Source organism: Haliotis cracherodii, unplaced genomic scaffold (genome assembly GCF_022045235.1).
Source record: "Haliotis cracherodii isolate W230 unplaced genomic scaffold, xgHalCrac1.p SCAF_5, whole genome shotgun sequence".
Taxonomy (NCBI): domain Eukaryota; kingdom Metazoa; phylum Mollusca; class Gastropoda; order Lepetellida; family Haliotidae; genus Haliotis; species Haliotis cracherodii.
Genome location: NW_027266308.1, coordinates 10,825,683 through 10,843,155, shown reverse-complemented (window position 1 = coordinate 10,843,155; position 17,473 = coordinate 10,825,683). Strand labels below are relative to the sequence as shown.

The following is a 17,473-nucleotide window of genomic DNA, read 5'->3' as shown; positions in this document are numbered from 1 at the left end:
CCTTCGCACTTAAACGCCTTTTAAAGACGAACCATGCGTGCAGACGTTGGGCAAGGCAATTTGCTCTTAGGGTGGATTTGGACCACTGTGGGAGGGGTAGTGGATCGTCTTCTGCTAGATTTTTCTGAGCTCGACTAACCACTCTCTCGACGGCCACCAGGGGGCGACCAAAGTCAACTTGATAAGTAAACTGGTGGTGGTAAAGCGTATACTATTAGTCTTTTCCAAGGGATACTGATTGTGTCCACCGCCCAAGTCTGCGGATCCAATAACGGGGAGTAACTGGAAAGCTAATGTGTGAAGTTTCCACTCAGTGGAGGCCACCCTGTCTGGATGCGATAAAGCATCAGCCAGAATGTTTCAACATCCGGGGATGTGCTGCACTACGAACTGTAGTTGCAGCCAATCCACTCGATTGAAAAATCTGAATGTCTGTTGAAGTAGAGAGTGGGAGTGTGTTGTGCCTGATTGCGCAGGCACCACAAGGCAGTGCTGTTGTCTGGAACAGGCCTCCTATGAACTGAAGCCAATAGGAAGGAGATAACTCCGACTTCGCTTCGTTGATTATCCATCCCAGTTAAAAAGATTAGTAGCCGTCTGCCTGGTAAATTCCCAGTGAATTCCCAGTTGGCATGTGTTGACACAGTACGCCGTCCTTTATTTACAACTCGAACCAAGTGTTCGTCAAGTGTATATACGCAGTTATTGGCTTCATTACTCCTGTAAATAGCCACAGGGTCACTGAAATGCCAAATAGGAACACTACCCATTGGTAGTGAACCCCACTGAACTGAACCTGAGGAGTCTGCGGTTGGGATAAATAGTCGAGACTGATCAAGAATCAAATGTATTGATGTTGATTGTGAGCGGTCTAAACGTGGTGAGGCGGCAGTTATATGGACGCTTCAGATAACGTTTGTTGAACACGGAGAGATTGTGGATCATTCTCATCTTGTCTGAGTCCTTCTTGGGTACCAGGCAGATGTGAGGATAAATCCCCGGTGTAAAGACTGGGTTGTGAGCCAACTCTACAGCTCTTCTTACCAACAGTATGTCTATGCTGGATTTTCCAAATCGAACAGAGGTCAACGGTGGGGTTACCTCTACGTGTTTACGGAAACCGTGATATAGTGCGATGAGTACGTAATCGTCCTTGACACTTGCCTCTGCCACGCCCTTTCCCACTAAGGGAATACTGGTCTTCCTTGAGAGACGCGCGTCTAGGCTTATAATTGCCTGACTTGCCAGTCCGCTGGGATAGACTAAAAGAGATGTGCTCTAGAGTCTTGAGCACAGTGTCATTCCAAGCGTTTTGGGAACTTGGAGTGCATGTCTATGATCTGTTCATTGAACAAGGGAGTAGATGACCAAAGTTGACGTAGCAGCCTGCCCTTGAAATCTGAGTTCCAGTTGGAAAGACTCTAAAGTCTGGGTGTGACGGTAATCTCCGGCAGGGCGGTCTCAAGATGAATTTTCCTGTGGTCAATCTGACGCTGTAGGAAAATCCCCATAGTTTGGAAGTGATCCAATCAGATAGGGTTATCCTCCGATAGATCCTGATCCACCGCAAGCATTGACGATGTTGGTGGCTTAAATGACGGAGCAAATGTAAGTTTGGAGAAATCTTTCTCCAATGACCTCGTGGTGTCCCTCTTTTTTACCCCGTTACCAGGGGAGGGCATCACTGACACGAGATGGTCTGCTACCCAATCGGGTATTTGCGCTATGCTGGTGATCTGCTCCGGTGCTTAGTGCTTCCTCTATCAGCAGGTTTTGATGACTCGCCTGGATAAGGAGTTATGTGCCGATGTTCCGGTACGCGCTGGCGTACTAGCACTGCCCAGCGTATGCTGTACCAGACAGCACATTAGGCGCTCGGTACATGTTAGGCACAGGTGTAGGTACTTATACTTGTGCCAATGTTGTTGGAACATTGCTAAGCTGATCATGTGCTGGTTGTGTTACCGAGTACACTGTAAGCCCTTGGGCTGACGTCATTGTAGGTGTGTGTGTGGCTGCTTGTACTAGACCGGACTGATGCCGATTTATAGTGCTAGCTCACTGAGATACCATGCCGCAGTTTAACATGAATACCCCACTCAGACACAGTATACTGACTCCGAGCCGACCAGTCCTTGTTTTAGCCCCTTAATGTCGAGCGCCAGACAGGGTAACAACAAGTACCATCTTTTAACGTCTTTTGGTACGACGCGGCCGGGGATCGAACCCCGGACCTTCCGCTCTCCGGGCGGACACTCTACCACAAGACCACGGAGGCGACAGCAGGCCTATGAGACAAGGCTCATCAGTGATGACTGGATCATTGTAGAAACGCTTGGACCACTGTCCAAGCAGCGTACGGGAACGGTGTTGATGCCTGAGCGTACATCTGCTGCGCTGAATATGTTGGAACAGTGCTAAGCTGATCGTGCGTCGCCTGCGTAAAAGAGGAGCTTGGGTAGTAGACAAGTGCTGCACTCGGAGCAGGTAACTGAGACTAAAAGCTCATTGGTATTGACTAGACCATGGCTTGCGTCTGGGCTACCCCCATCAAAGTGTCTTGAGACGCTGGTGCTATCGCTGGTGCGCAGATTTAACAGATCTGGATGTGGAAAATTAGAAGCAGTTAGGAGCAGAAAATCCTCTGAAATTGTTGCTTTCCGCGGAGGATGCACTTCTGCAGTCACAGATACAGGTGTTTAACACAAAAATTACACTTAAAATTTGGTGAGCACATCTTCGTACATGTGGAGGAATGTGGATAAAGCTCTTTGGGCGATTCTTTTTGATGAAATGGTACTGGAAGAATGCCGTAGAAATGAAACAATAATCTATTGTCAAAAATATGAGTTGAAAGTGTATACAATATTTTTTATTTACGCAACTCAATGTAAACCAAGGCTATTTACATTTAGAGTTTGGCGAGCCCATCTGCCTGCAAGCCAAACAAGGTCTAAATTAATCCAAAAGGAGAGCTCCGCTGGGACACGTCCTTGCTGTAGTGCGACAAGCAGTGATGTGAAGAAAGTGACCCTAGGTGTCATCAAGGTCACAAGACAGGAACGAAAGGTCAGTAATTGGGACTTCAGAACAACAACTTTATTTCTTCAACCAGGACCATCGCTGTTGCGCTGTCCTTCTAGTTGTCGTAAGTAAGCAGTGAATGCATTAAGGAGTAATGCAGGATAAGTAACAAAATTCATAAATTAACCATTACGCATAACTTCACGTCACAAGATAATTGAAAATTTTACAATAAATTGTACATTTATATACTTAACCTGTCTCACTTCTTCGATCCACTGTGATGAAATGCAAAGTGTGAGATAGAAGAAGTTTACAAATTTTCTAGAACATTTTTAACTCTGTGTTTTCGAAAAACTTCAAATGCAGAGTATGTTATTTTTCAAAATGTCTTATAATTAACATGAATAATGTGTCAGACCATCTATCCTCAGATACAAAAACACATACTTCACTGGCTATGTGCATCTGCACTCGGACAAGGAACTTACACAGCAGATACTTACAGGCTACAATCAACCTACTCAAGTAGTTTAAAAAATGTCAGACATGAGAGATGCTTGACAAACTTTCAGGTGGTAAAAAATGTTTGGGAAACGATGACAAACAACTGAAGGAACAAGAAAACTCTGCCGTACTGATGTCATACCATCCCCCCCTCCCCCCAGATAATGTGATGATGATGGAGAACAAGGGCTTACTTGAGATACTGTTCCTCATTCTCATCTGGCTGCAGCTTCGTCATCGTCTCGCTCAGTTGGGTCTGAACCAAGTAGACAAACGCGGCTTTACAAAACCTCACCACTATCATGACTATTGACAAGCTAGACATAATTTAGGGATAACACTTCTTTATCATAATGCAATAGCGACATTTCAGTACAGAAACTGGCCTTGCTTGACAACGGTATAAGGGTCTTTACCTAAAGAAGTTGATATCTACAAATTGTGCCACTTTGTCATCCGTCAACTCCTAAAAGATGACTATCAAACAAATCTCCACTATTTCCATATAATAATGTTTAGTTTGTTTATTTCTTTGTTGTTTAACGCTGCATTCAGCAATATGAACACAATAACACGGCGGTCTGTAAATAATCAAGCATGGACCAGACAATCCAGTGACTGACATCATGAGCATTGAAACCTAGAAACATAATCGGGGTGAACCGGGATTGGAACCCACAATCATAGGTTTCTGGAGTAGCTAAGGGACACAACTCTGTACAGCGAATTGCGACACCTTAGAAGATTGGGCCACCCGTGCCCCCAACATTGCTTAAAACTAGAAACCTGTTTGTCCCATCACTTGTTTAGTGCTTGGACAGGTGTCAAAATTTTGTTTTAACTCAATCCATGATAAGAAACGATCATCATACCTGCCATACTTCCAAGCGCTTTGTTTCAAATGTTTTCTTGTTAGCATAGTTCTTGAGTTTGCTTGGCTCATCTTCCTAGTTTGAACAAAATAAACACAGATACTGTCAAACATGTCAAAATATACGTCAAATAAAACACGTTAATGCTAGATGTCTGTCAGCCCTTAAAACAATTACCAAAGTTCCATTATTCATTATGCTTGTAAGTTTACTGTTCATTATGCTTGCATGTTTACTATTCATTATGCTTGCAAGTTTACTATTCATTATGCCTGCATGTATACTATTCATTATGCTTGTAAGTTTACTATTCATGTTGTTTGTATGTTTACTATTCATCATGATTGTATGTTTACTACTCATTATGCTTGTATGTTTACAATTCATGTTGCTTGTATGTTTACTATTCATCATGTTTGTATGTTTACTACTCATTATGCTTGTATGTTTACAATTCATGTTGCTTGTATGTTTACTATTTATGCTTTATGTTTACTAATCATGCTTGCATGTTTACTATTCATCATGCTTGTATTTATACTATTCATAATGCCTTTATGCTTATTAAACAAGCGTTACCTCTTTGAGCTCCTTTACAGTGTTGAGCAATGGAGTTACTTCTTGTTTCAAGTCAAAACAGCTGAAAGGTAAGACGCCATGATTAACAAAGCCGCATCAATATACAAAGATATCTTCATGATTTTTATGACATACAAAAAAAACTTTTATTATTATTATATGAAGTAACCCCTACATAGAAGGATGTGACTTTCAACATATTCAATACTATCAAACTTTAAGTCCAGGGCCCCCTTCCACAAAGTAATCTTAGCGCCAACATGATTGTAACTCCCATTCTTTAACATAGGCTTAAGACAGTCGTCGCATTGCGATCGCTTTGTGTAACCATGGTAACGAGGCCCTGGTGTGAATTCAACTCCAACAAACATGTCACGTACTTCTTGTACAGTTGTCTCAGCTTTTCCTCCTTGTCTTTCAGCTTGGTGTTATCAAGGGTCTTGTTACTCTCCTTCACCAGTTTTTCCACCTGTTTGTCAACCACAAAACAATCTCATTAAAATCAAATCTTAGTTCTCGCTACCGCTAAACAAAGATCTGAGGACATCCAATTACGGGTCGCGTCACAACGACCTTGCGCGAACTTTGACCGACCAATTGAATGAGTGACAAGAAGTCGACGTTAGCAAGTCAGAAGACAGCTTTCTCGTGCTTCACGGCACTAATTTCAAATTGGCGACAACGCTTCATAACATATTGTGACAAATGCTCGATTAAAAATTTGAAACCTGAACAAAAGAACATTCTGGAATGGCTAATAGATGATCTGGATTGTATGGATTCAGGCGTTAAGCCCATAACTATCGTTCGAAATACCCCGTGTTTAAGTTTTCGGGGTTGCATGATAAGAAATCACATTCTGATTGTCACTTTCATGAATACACAATGCTATTTAGAAAGTGGTCAAATGTGAGGTGAGGTGAGGTGAAATTGGGTTTAATGTCGCGTCCAAGATTATTGCACTTATATAGCGGCGTGCATGCATGTGTGTGTGTGTGTGGCTGCTTGTACTAGACCGGACTGATGTCAATTTATAGTGCTAGCCCACTGAGATACCATGCCGCAGTTTAACATGAATACCCCACTCAGACACAGTATACTGACTCCGAGCCGACCAGTCCTTGCTTTAACCCCTTAATACCGAGCGCCAGACAGGGTAACAACAAGTACCATCTTTTAATGTCTTTTGGTATGACGCGGCCGGGGATCGAACCCTGGACCTTCCACTCTCCGGGCGGACGTTCTACCACTAGACCACGGAGGCGGTCTGGTCAAATGTAGCAAATGTTATATTTGGGATAACACTTTCTTAGTAAAGTACAGATTCTTGTACTTTTTTTAGGTTGAGTCCCGTACGGAATTTGAACCCACACTTGCCAGAGTGAGGCACCTAATCGCCAGCACACAAAGTCAGCGATCTAACCCACTCAGCCACTGAGGCTTCAACAAAAATGAAAGTCGGACAACTGGTAGTCTAGATCATGTACTTTAAGTACCCTTCTGTCAAGTGTAAATTGGCACGGCTCCCATGGCCGAAAGGTAGCGGTAGCGAGAACTGAGATTTGATTTTAATGAGAAAGACCATCAAAACACATGCAATGACATGGTATATACTAAAATTCACAGACATGTCAATGACAATGAATGAATGCTGTTTTACAGCTATATTTATAACAACTTTATCACTGCTGAACAGTCAAAACTGAACCCTTCAAACCAGTGGTTTATAGTGCGAGCATTGAACATTCATGCATCAAAATGCTATTCATATTCAGCAGCCATTTGGATAACTCAGTCTTTAATTGTTTCATACCAGACATAGGTCATTAGGGTCATTAAGCTTGAGATATTCATATATATTTTATACTTTGATAACCACAAAATGATTATTACTTTACCACACTAGAATCATAACAATAACATGCTTGGTCCCTATATACATGATATAGTTAATAATGAGTGTGCCATATTTATTTACAAATCAAGAACCAATGAGACCTCACCTTCATCAAATTTGTATCAAATATGTGTCTGCAAATATCTGTGTATGTACTGTGTTGTGAGTGAGTTTGAGTTTAAAAAGGTTAAACCTAACAAATTGTGGTCGTCCTCGAAATTGGTGTTTGTATAGTTTCTTGTACAGGCATTTTTCACCCCTTGTATTTTTTATCAGTTAGAATTATGCATTCCTGGCTTACCGAAATAATAAAATATATAAAGTTAAAGTTACAGTGGCTATAGGCCTAATGTGGCTGCAGACGATATGGACATGCTAATCTTTCATGGAGAAATATAGATCCGCTTTAGCTGCACATGTTGATCACTGTCTGTCTGTTCATTTAAATTATGCTACATTTTTAACTGGAATTGAACGCTCTAGTTTCTAACAGTCTAAGATAGCATGTCACAACATGTTTTCAAGTTAAGTTGTATTCTTTTTCTGCACACTGTGATGAGAACGGAACATAGCTCTGAATGAATTACTGAGATATACAAAATAACAGGTGCGTAGGGGTAATCTTGATGCACTAGCACCATTACATTAATTGCAAAATACACATCACTTCGACGACTCAGTCAGAATACATCGTGTATCTTGCTTGACAACAGTTATCAAATATGCCAATCCTACAAAATCAGCGTGACAAGTTACCCTCTTCTTCAAAGCATCTCCCTCTTTTATCGCCTTAGGTAATGGTCCTAACTCTTTCGGCATTTTGGAGAGTATTGCATGTAAGCAAAGGGATCAGTGGAATTGATATTTCAGATCAGGATCACCGCGGCCATATTTCAACAATATTTGTAGATGGCGCTATTTCCGTGATGTTCTCCGTGTAAAACTCATGAATAGGTCAGATTGGTTTGGGCATATTTTACTATTATTAATGTTATTTACAATATGTAATGGAGTATAATTTTCAGATATGTCCGAATATATCCACCAATTGAATCATTGTACATAATTATTTCGATATTGTCATTTACGTAGAAATATTTATTTCTGACATTACGTATATGTAGAACTCGCTAAGCGAGCAACATTACATATGCGCTGCTGTGAGTTTAAAGATGTAGTATAGACGGACTCAGGTTTCTGCGCTGTAAGGAACTTACAAGCGCAGCGCGAGCGAAATGAGTGACTGGTTTCGTTCGTGAAGAAGGTCATGGATCCACTTGGTTGATTAATTCCTACGTCAGTATATGATGTTTGATTTCAACTCATATGTTGTGTGGCCGTCTTTGCCGTCTTTGCCATCTTTATATGCGTCTTTATGCAACATGCTCTCTGGAAGAGAATGATATTGCGCTGTTACTATGCACATTGTCCAGTTTTCGATCATGATGAATATATACAGTTGTAATCATCTTGAACAGCTGCACAAACATTAAATAATTAAATCTTAGTAATTTGAACTCGTTAAAAAATAAGACCTGTACCAAGGCCACAACAAGTAACTTTTTTCCGCTTTGAACTTTCCATATTTTATTTTTCTAGGGAGCACCTTTAGTTTAGAATACAGCACAAAAACTTCTTGTTAAAACATCTGCCGTAGGTCACATATCACTAAGACCAGCGACCAGATTTGTGAGAATCCGTCAGACGTTTTAGCCCGACAGCTAAGCGATATGAACATGCTAATCATTCATGGACAAATATTGTGTTGAACTTAGTGCAAATGTAAGTGTTGTGTAACGCTGCACTCATATGACAGCGTTCTGTCTTCAAAAGACTATCCAGTGATTGACATCATGAGCATTGATCCACGCAATTGGGAAACGATGAATGCATCAACCAAGTCAGCGAGCCTGACCACCTGAGCCTGAGTCGCCTTTTACAGCCAGCATTGTAGCCTTTTATGGCAAGCATGGGTTGCTAAAGGCCTATTCTACCACTGATCTTCACAGGTCAACACAACTCACTAAGTACGCAGTCTTAAATTTTTGTTACGGAAAGGGTCTAAATGGTGACAGACACTTATGAAGGTTACGGTTAGGCATGAAAAAGGCATTTAAGAGTAACCCTAATGATCGTAGAGGGGTAATTGATTGTTAAGAGCTAAGGATAGAGTTCTAGGTAACCTATATTACAATTAACCAATCTTGAGGATAGACAATCAGTAAAGCCAGAGCCACAAAAATTCAGCTTCCTGATTGATTTATTGCCAAAATTATCCCACAGTAGATGGTGTTCAGACCAGTGACATTTGGACCTGTGCAGCGTCGATATAATATTACCCAATAAACTGCATTCCTGTGCATGATAATGAAAATTAATGAATAAAAAACAAATATATGTACCATATTCGACATAATATGCGCCAGGGCGCTTTCAAAATTAGGAATAGGGGGCTCTTAATAGAATATAATTTTGGTGACAAAAAAACAGAATTGAAAGATCATTAATTTCTAGGTTTATGTATCTGAAATGATATAAAAGAAAAGTCTGCATATTAAACACGACAGATATATTTACCAGAATTTAATTGCCTATAATTAAGGATGCATATAACACATGAGTGCATGTTTTACACGAATAAATAAGTCTTGAGTACATTGATAAATTGGAAGAGGTGCTAATTGGTATTGTTCACTAGCAATATATTAGCAAATATCGCTGTGGGCGCTTATTAGAGCAGGGCACTTATTACGTCGAATACGGTATATTAGTTCCCATTTATGATCCTTTTAGCATGTTTAGTCCCATGAATTAAGTAGGTAACTGAAATATAAAATATATTCAAAATAAACTACATTCAGCATGTTCAGGCTTATTCAATGACATTGCGTGTAAAGATCACTGGTAGGAGCTTATGCACACTCAACATGCTCAATGACCCCCACAATTTTGTTTCTAGGCTGACATCAGAAGGCATTGTTTCACCTGTGTGTTTTGCAACAGAATTTCACAAACGTCAGTGGGTATTGTGACGAGTTTGTAAACTTTTGTTTTGCTGAATTCTAAAAGGTAGGCCTTTTTCTTGTCAAGAGCATAAAAAAATTACGACATAATATTTTTACATCAGGTGTATGTTAGCTATTCTACTTTAGGCATCACACAACAGAATTGTGGATTTAGGACTTTAGGACTCTGAAAGAAGTGATGGCAGAATTCTAAAATCAGTACGACTGGAAATGTTGTCTGGCTTGGTGACTTTTTTGCTGGTGTGTTGTTGTACCCAGATGCCATGGGACTTTGCTCAATAACGGAATGTATATAGATTGTCTGGTCCATACTCGATTATTTACAGGCTGTCATTATATTCCTGGAATGGTAATAAATCAGCATTATGTCCTAATGACATTTGTCTCAGGCAAAATTGGGGCGGGGGTAGCCTTGTGGATGAAGCGTTTGTCGTCACGCTGAAGACCCAGGTTCGATTCCCCACATGGAAACAATGTGTGAAGCCCATTTCTGGTGTCCCCCGCCATGATATTGCTGGAATATTGCTAAAAGCGGTCACTCCAGCAAAATCACTCCTTGAAGTCTGGGGCTAACAACCCATTGTCTTTGAAGTATAGATGATACTTGTATTTTTTCACATTGACATGGTGCACTTGACATGCTTGATATCATCTATAGCCAGTTAAAAAATATTTTTGTTTCTCAGGGGGCACAGGAGGCCCAGTCGTCTAAGGTGCCATAATTTGCTGTGCAGAGTTGCGTCCCTTGGACACACCAGAAACATGATTGTGGGTTCGAATCCCAGTTTGCCCCGATTGTGTTGTTAGGTTTGTCAGCACCATACCTGTGCGAGTGGGTTTCACATGCATCATTTTGAGTTTTCCTCCCTAATTAAGCAGAAATACAGGAATACTGTTAAAAGCAGCATTAAACACAACTCATATTGATTTGTTGTACAATAGCAGCAGGAATTGTGAGGCCAAACAATCCATCATCTGTAAGGTATAGAGTATATTTTTGTTCACTTGTACAAGGTCAACATGATATCATAATTAATAAATGATTAAGGCCAGTTGAAAAAAACATGTTCTTTTTTCATGTTACTTTTTCAAAACTAACTGGATAGGCAGTTTGTCCACATCCACTGCGGCTATAAACTTGATGAAAGAGTCGTGGCCATGGTGACCACACAGAGCTTCTAATGCTTATTGGACAGACTGATAGACAAGTACAAAAAGTCAGAATCCGGTGCAGAAATGAAATTTGAGTTGAAAACATTGTTTCTTAGGCTTAAAAAAAATAAAAGAATTGGTTCTCAGGCAATGACTTTTGAAAATATAGTGAGGGCTGGAGGTGGTATTTTTTTAATTTTTTTTTTTTGGGGGGGGGTGGTGGTTGTTCAAACTGGTATGTGCCATCAACATGGGAAAGGGCCTTCCTACGTAAACAAGCATTCAACTCCTATTGCCGCCTTACTATAACATGAGATGCACAGTAAAGCAGTGCGCATGTAAAGGGAAGTAACTGTGTGCTATATGGGATCTCATTTTTTTAAAGTATTAGGATGATTTATTTTTTGAATGGAAATAAAAACAAAATTGCAGCAGACTGCCTGAGAACCAAGACTTATTTTTTTTTAGCCTTATTAGTACTTGAAAAAGAAATTAAATTAGAGGCGGGGCAGTTTAGGGGTGGGGACATGGAATTTATTTTAACTATAGTAGCCTGACAGAGACTTTTTTTCCTTTTTCAGATTCGGAGCACTTGCCTGTCCAACAATGGCAGGCTTTCTCACGAGACAAGTATTAGCACATAATCAGAAACTGTTATCCATACCACCATGTCTATTCTTCAATCCTTCAAGGACTAAAGTAGGAATTTATGAAACAGACAAAAAGTCGGGTTATGGAAAACCATTGCCATCACACAAAACCCTCGTAAGTGAGGGCATGAAAGGGCTGAAAGGAGAACTGAAGCTGTTTGGACAGGAAATCAAGGAGAAATGCTACGCCGACCCGTTTGTCGATGTGCAACACGGAGACTACACATACGAGTGGAAGATGAACACTAGGGACGACGTTGACAAGTGGGTGGTGACCAGCGACCATGACAACAACGAAGGACTGAGCAAAGCCTCGTTAGTTCTCAGCACAAACAATACTGCCATGTTTCATGGGTACTTATCTCAAGAGGTGATGAAGGATGGCGTACAGAAGCGAAGTGGCTACGCTGGGATACGCTCTCCCAGTAGCTTTGTAAGTAACAACAACACAAGTACCATATTCAACGTAATAAGCGCCCCGCTCTAATAAGCGCCCACGATATTTGCTAATATATTGGCTAGTGAACAATACCAATTAGTACCCCTTCCGACTGATCAATGTACACGACACTTATTTATTCGCGTATAATGCATACTCGTGTTTTATATGCACCCTAAATTATGGGCAATTAAATTCTGGAAAAATGTATCTCTCGTATATAAGCATTCCTGGCTGTCAGCATAAACCACAAAATTTATCTTTCAAATCTGTCCTTTTTCACCAAAATAATATTCTAATAAGAGCCCCTACTTCTAATTTTGAGAGCGTCCTGGGCGTTTATTATGTCGAATATGGTAATTAGACTAACATTGTATTGTTTGTCTAATATGTAATGTAATGTCTCTGTAGTGAACTCATCTTCCTGATTCAAGGGAATTAACTGACTATAAAAGTCCAGTTTCCACCCTTGCCAAACTAGGCTGGAGTTATGCAGTTATAATGAGTCTATGCATAGTCCAGTCAAAACTGCGTAACGAAATCAACATCCGGTTCATAAACTGCCATGCAGATTTCGGTCAAATGCTGGATTTGCAAAGCATGTGTACCATCAATTTAGCATCAACATACATGTTCCAAATCTTTTCATGTTTTTAATCAAGGTGCTTAAGTAATTTGAGGCACTTCTTGAAGTAAGACCCGTTTAATTACAATAAAGATCATGATTATCGATTAGATCATCTTGACTTGGCGCCACCATTTTGTTTGAAGCAAGGGCAAGTGAAATGAGAGATGGAATCTGATTGGTCAGTAGGATGGACATGGAAGGGACATAACTCGTAATAGCCACTGGTGGCTACGATCGAGCCCAGAAATTCCAGCCTAGTTAGGCAAGGATGGAAACTGGTCTTTTAAAGGCAGTTAACTCCCTTGCCTCGGGAAGATGTAATGACCTGTTTTAAGCTCTTTTGTTAAATTGTCTTTAAATATATATAATAGATTGGTGCCCAGGGAATCTGTTATTTTTCAGAAATTGAATAAATCTAGACATGACAAAGTATTGTACACTTGCTTGGGATTTTTGTTTCAGGGTCTTTGAATCAGTGAGAGGCTCAGGTGATGATGACAAAATTAAACACTTATCCTTCCAGATATAAAGATTTTCTTGATTCTTGTACTGGAGTCATAGTTACTGACATGTTTTCAGAATGTTAACATGGTTAAAGCACCCATCCACTTTCGGAAAAGAAGTCCTCTTAAAACTCATTTGACCATCAACAAGGTGACTGTTACCAATTAATTTTTAAATTCATGGTGTATCATTGCATCCTTATGTACAGCAATGCGGATCACAAGAGTTCCAGGAATGGACTATTCATGAAATTTTAAAGACACATCAGAAGTAGATCAAGTGTGTTTGTCAAGGTCAGGTGCAAGGCTGACATGTAAGGTGTCTGAATCTTGCCATACTCACATCAGGGTCGTATAGAACATCAACCATAGTACATTTTGTGCTGATTAGTTTTGAGTGTGCTAGCCTGAATTTGTCTTTTGACATAATATTTTCAATACATCTTAATTTGATTAATTAATATTAGTTAAAGTTACTGGTGGGGTAGCTGAGTGGTTAAAGTGTTTGCTTGTGACGACGAAGACCTGGGTTCGATTTCCCTTGTGGGTACAAATTACAATGTGAAGCCAATTTCTGGTGTCCCCTGCCACGATATTGCTGGAATATTGCTAAAAGCGGCGTAAAACCATACTCACTCCCTCGGTCACGAAACTTACTGGAAAGAAATAGATAATACTCATGACTGAATTTGGAGACTACATCACCCATCCTCACTATCAATAACCAGTTATTGAAATTGAAAATATGATAGAAAATATGATGCATAGAAACCCTGTGTGACGATATTCAATATAGCTGTTGCTATGGTTACTGTACTCCGACAACGCTGACACTACTGGCTGGGTATTGTGTGTTACAGGTTTAATACGTTTCAAGTGCTGCTGTGATATAGCTGTGAAACAAATAACTGATTTGAAACAAATCTTTACTACTACATGTCTGTGTATGTTTTACAGAAATCCTTCAAGAGGAAGGTGTCCTACGACTGGTCCATCTTCAACTGTTTGGTGATGCGAGTTCGTGGGGATGGGCGCACCTACATGATCAACATCCACATGAATCGAGCCTTCGACGTGGGCTGGAATGATCAGTACAACTATGGCCTGTTCACCAGAGGGGGGCCATACTGGCAGGTTGCCAAGGTTGGTGAGCTTAACTTGTAGGATAAAAGATGTCCGAGGGTTTTTATGACTACAGAAGGATATCCTAAGGATAAGGGTTCCAAATATCATAAAAACCCAAGGGGAAGTGTTTTATCTTATTTATAAACCAAAAGCAGAAACTTAAAACAACATTTATTAACATTTTTGTTTCAAACATACTTTCCATGAACCTTAGGAAACGGGCGTAAGATATCTGTTGCTGGCGTACAGATCTTGAAAAAGCATTGTGATTCATCAGCGCCGGATTTATCAGTCCGGACGCGATGTTAGACCCCATTTTACTTCACCTCACCCATTGGTTAATTCACCCTGCTGTGAGGTCACGCAACAGGGTTACAATGCAGTGACATCATGGTGTAAAGGAATTTGCAATGCCACCCTCATTCACTGTTGGGGAAGACCGCCTCTGTGGTCTAGTGGTAGAGCGTCCGCCTGGAGAGCGAAAGGTCCGGGGTTCGATCCCCGGCTGCGCCATTCCCGAAAGATGTTAAAAGATGGTACTTGTTGTCTGGCGCTCGGCATGAAGGGGCTAAAACTGGTCGTCTCGGAGTGAGTATACTGTGTATACTTCAAGAGAATACTGTAGATTCATAATCGTAAAACCGACATCTACTGCCTACTTTTCCACAGCAGCAGAAGTTTTATCGGTACTTGCTTCATGACATTTTCGCAAATTTATCAATATTTTGGAGATGTCTTTGGTTATTGAGACAGCAGATAGCCTCCCTGGTGCTGTGGTAGAGCATCCGCCCGGAGAGCGGAACAGGCTGCGTCATATCAACAGACGTTAAAAGATGGTACTTGTTGTTACCCTGTCTGGCGCTCGACAGTAAAGGGCTAAAACAAGGACTGGTTGGCTCGGAGTCAGTATACTGTGTCTGAGTGGGTTATTCATGTCAAACTGCAGCATGGCATCTCAGAGGGCTAGCACTATAAATCAGCATCAGTCCGGACTAGTACAAGCAACCACACACACATACATACACGTGTACATGCATGTCGCTATATAAGTGCAATAATCTTGGACACGATGTTAAGCCCAATTTCACCTCACCTCACTGTTGCGGAAGCAAGACGTAAAATGAGACTGTTACAGATGTAAAATGAGACCTAATATGTTACCAGATGTAAAATGAGACCTAGTATGTTACCAGATGTAAAATGAGACCTAGTATGTTACTAGATGTAAAATGAGACCTAGTATGTTACCAGATGTAAAATGAGACCTAGTATGTTACCAGATGTAAAATGAGACCTAGTATGTTACCAGACGTAAATGCAACCTAATTCACATTCTATGGTATATTATGCCTGTAAAATTTGATGATTTGACCATGTGATTATCAACTTCATCACTTCATACTGACATAAAATGTGTCATTAAGGACTCCCGGTACCCAACAGTTTAAGTTGAGCAGTAAATACAAAACCCTACCAGCAGACATCTTTAACTTGTATTTACGTGAAAAAAAAAATGCAACTGACAATTATATATGATTATAGTGAGTCCACGTCATACGGTCTCAGTATGACTTTGCAACCGTTACATTAAACCCAATCCCTTTGTTTCAGACCTTTTTGCACAATACTTGTTTGTTTGTTGTGTAATGCCACACTCAGCAATAGTCAAGCTATAGGACGTCGACCTGTAAATAATCTTGTCGGGACCAGACAATCCAGTGGTTGACATCATGAGCATCGATCCACGCAATTTGGATACGATGACATGCATCAACCAAGTCAACCAGCCTTACCGCCCAATCCTGTTAGTCGCCTCTTACGACAAACGTTGTCGCCTATTACGGCAAGCATGTCTTTGCTGAAGACCCACTCTTACCCGGATGCTATACGTGTACATTGTCGATATACACTGTTCCACGCACAAATAGCCTCAAGTAAGCTAATCCTGGCAGCAGAGACTAGGTGGGTGGCTTGAATACTTTGAGTTTCTTCAGCATCGGTCTTTCCCCACACTAAGAAACTTATAAAACATGTGGTGCCTCCTTAGGAGAGTGGCAAAATATTCTGTTCACCAAGCAGCAAATGGGTACCCAGTAGGATGAGATGCCAAAAAGTCAGCATTGGTTCTATGATCCCCAGGGAGCTGAGAACACTGAAAAGCACATTGTGTAGTATGTGTAGTGTGGAGTCGTGCGCTAATTTGGTGTCTATTTTATCCGTGAACATCCGGGGTAGAATAGATCTTCAGCAACTATGCTTGTCGTAAGAGGCGACTAACGGGATTGGGTGGTCAGGCTCGCTGACTTGGTTGATGCTTGTCATCGATCCCAATTGCGTGGATCGATGCTCACGATATCAATCACTGGATTGTCTGGTCCAGACTCGATTATTTACAGACTGCCCTCATATAGCTGGAGTATTGCTGAGTGAGACGTTAAACAACCAACCAACCAAGTAAATCATGTGCCTATTGTTATCATGCGCCCCTCATGTACTTCCAGATTCCCTTCTCCAAGTTCTACCTGACCAGCAAGGGCCGGATCCAGGACAAGCAAGAGCCCATCCAGCTGACCAATGTGTCCACCATGGGCCTGAGTATAGGGGACGGCAATGAGGGGCCCTTCTCCCTGGAGATAGACTATATCGGACTCATGTACGATGAAAACCACTATGAAGAATTTGCTTATGAAATGTACCAAGCTAATCCAGCTCATGTCGGTACATAGGCAACTATTGCGTGCTTAGAATTGGTGAACTATTTTGAAATAACACTTACAATTTGTTTGTCATGGGTTTTTTTTATCAACGAGCATTGTAATAATGGAGGGTTGTCTGTGTGACACATTAACCTCATGTGGTCTGTGTGACAGATTAACCTCAGGTGGTCTGTGTGACAGATTAACCTCAGGTGTCTATGTGACAGATTAACCTCAGGTGTCTGTGTGACAGATTAACCTCAGGTGGTCTGTGTGACAGATTAACCTCAGGTGTCTGTGTGACACATTAACCTCAGGTGGTCCGTGTGAGACCAACCTCAGGGTGTCTGTGTAAGATAAACCTCAGGTCGTCTG

The 17,473-nt window shown here is 40.9% G+C and overlaps 2 protein-coding genes across 2 annotated transcripts in view; one reads left to right on the top strand and one right to left on the bottom strand.

The window, feature by feature from the left end:
• The window catches only part of LOC139442300 (nephrocystin-1-like), a 56,765-nt gene extending 48,990 nt beyond the window's left edge, over positions 1–7,775 (bottom strand). The window contains exons 1-5 of the mRNA XM_071223091.1: positions 7,636–7,775; positions 5,363–5,451; positions 4,983–5,043; positions 4,404–4,478; positions 3,726–3,787 (exon numbers count right to left, since the gene is read on the bottom strand). Of these exons, the coding sequence (XP_071079192.1) occupies positions 3,726–3,787; positions 4,404–4,478; positions 4,983–5,043; positions 5,363–5,451; positions 7,636–7,698 (350 nt within the window). The 5' untranslated portion in view covers positions 7,699–7,775. The remainder of the gene's footprint in view (positions 1–3,725; positions 3,788–4,403; positions 4,479–4,982; positions 5,044–5,362; positions 5,452–7,635) is intronic.
• Positions 7,776–8,103: 328 nt separating this feature from the next.
• On the top strand, positions 8,104–17,151 carry LOC139443348 (complex I intermediate-associated protein 30, mitochondrial-like). The gene is made up of 4 exons (XM_071224332.1): positions 8,104–8,175; positions 11,639–12,140; positions 14,235–14,420; positions 16,904–17,151. The coding sequence occupies exons 2-4, from the start codon at positions 11,664–11,666 to the stop codon at positions 17,126–17,128; spliced, it is 888 nt and encodes a 295-aa protein (XP_071080433.1). The 5' UTR covers positions 8,104–8,175; positions 11,639–11,663; the 3' UTR covers positions 17,129–17,151.
• The last annotated feature ends 322 nt before the right edge of the window (positions 17,152–17,473 follow it).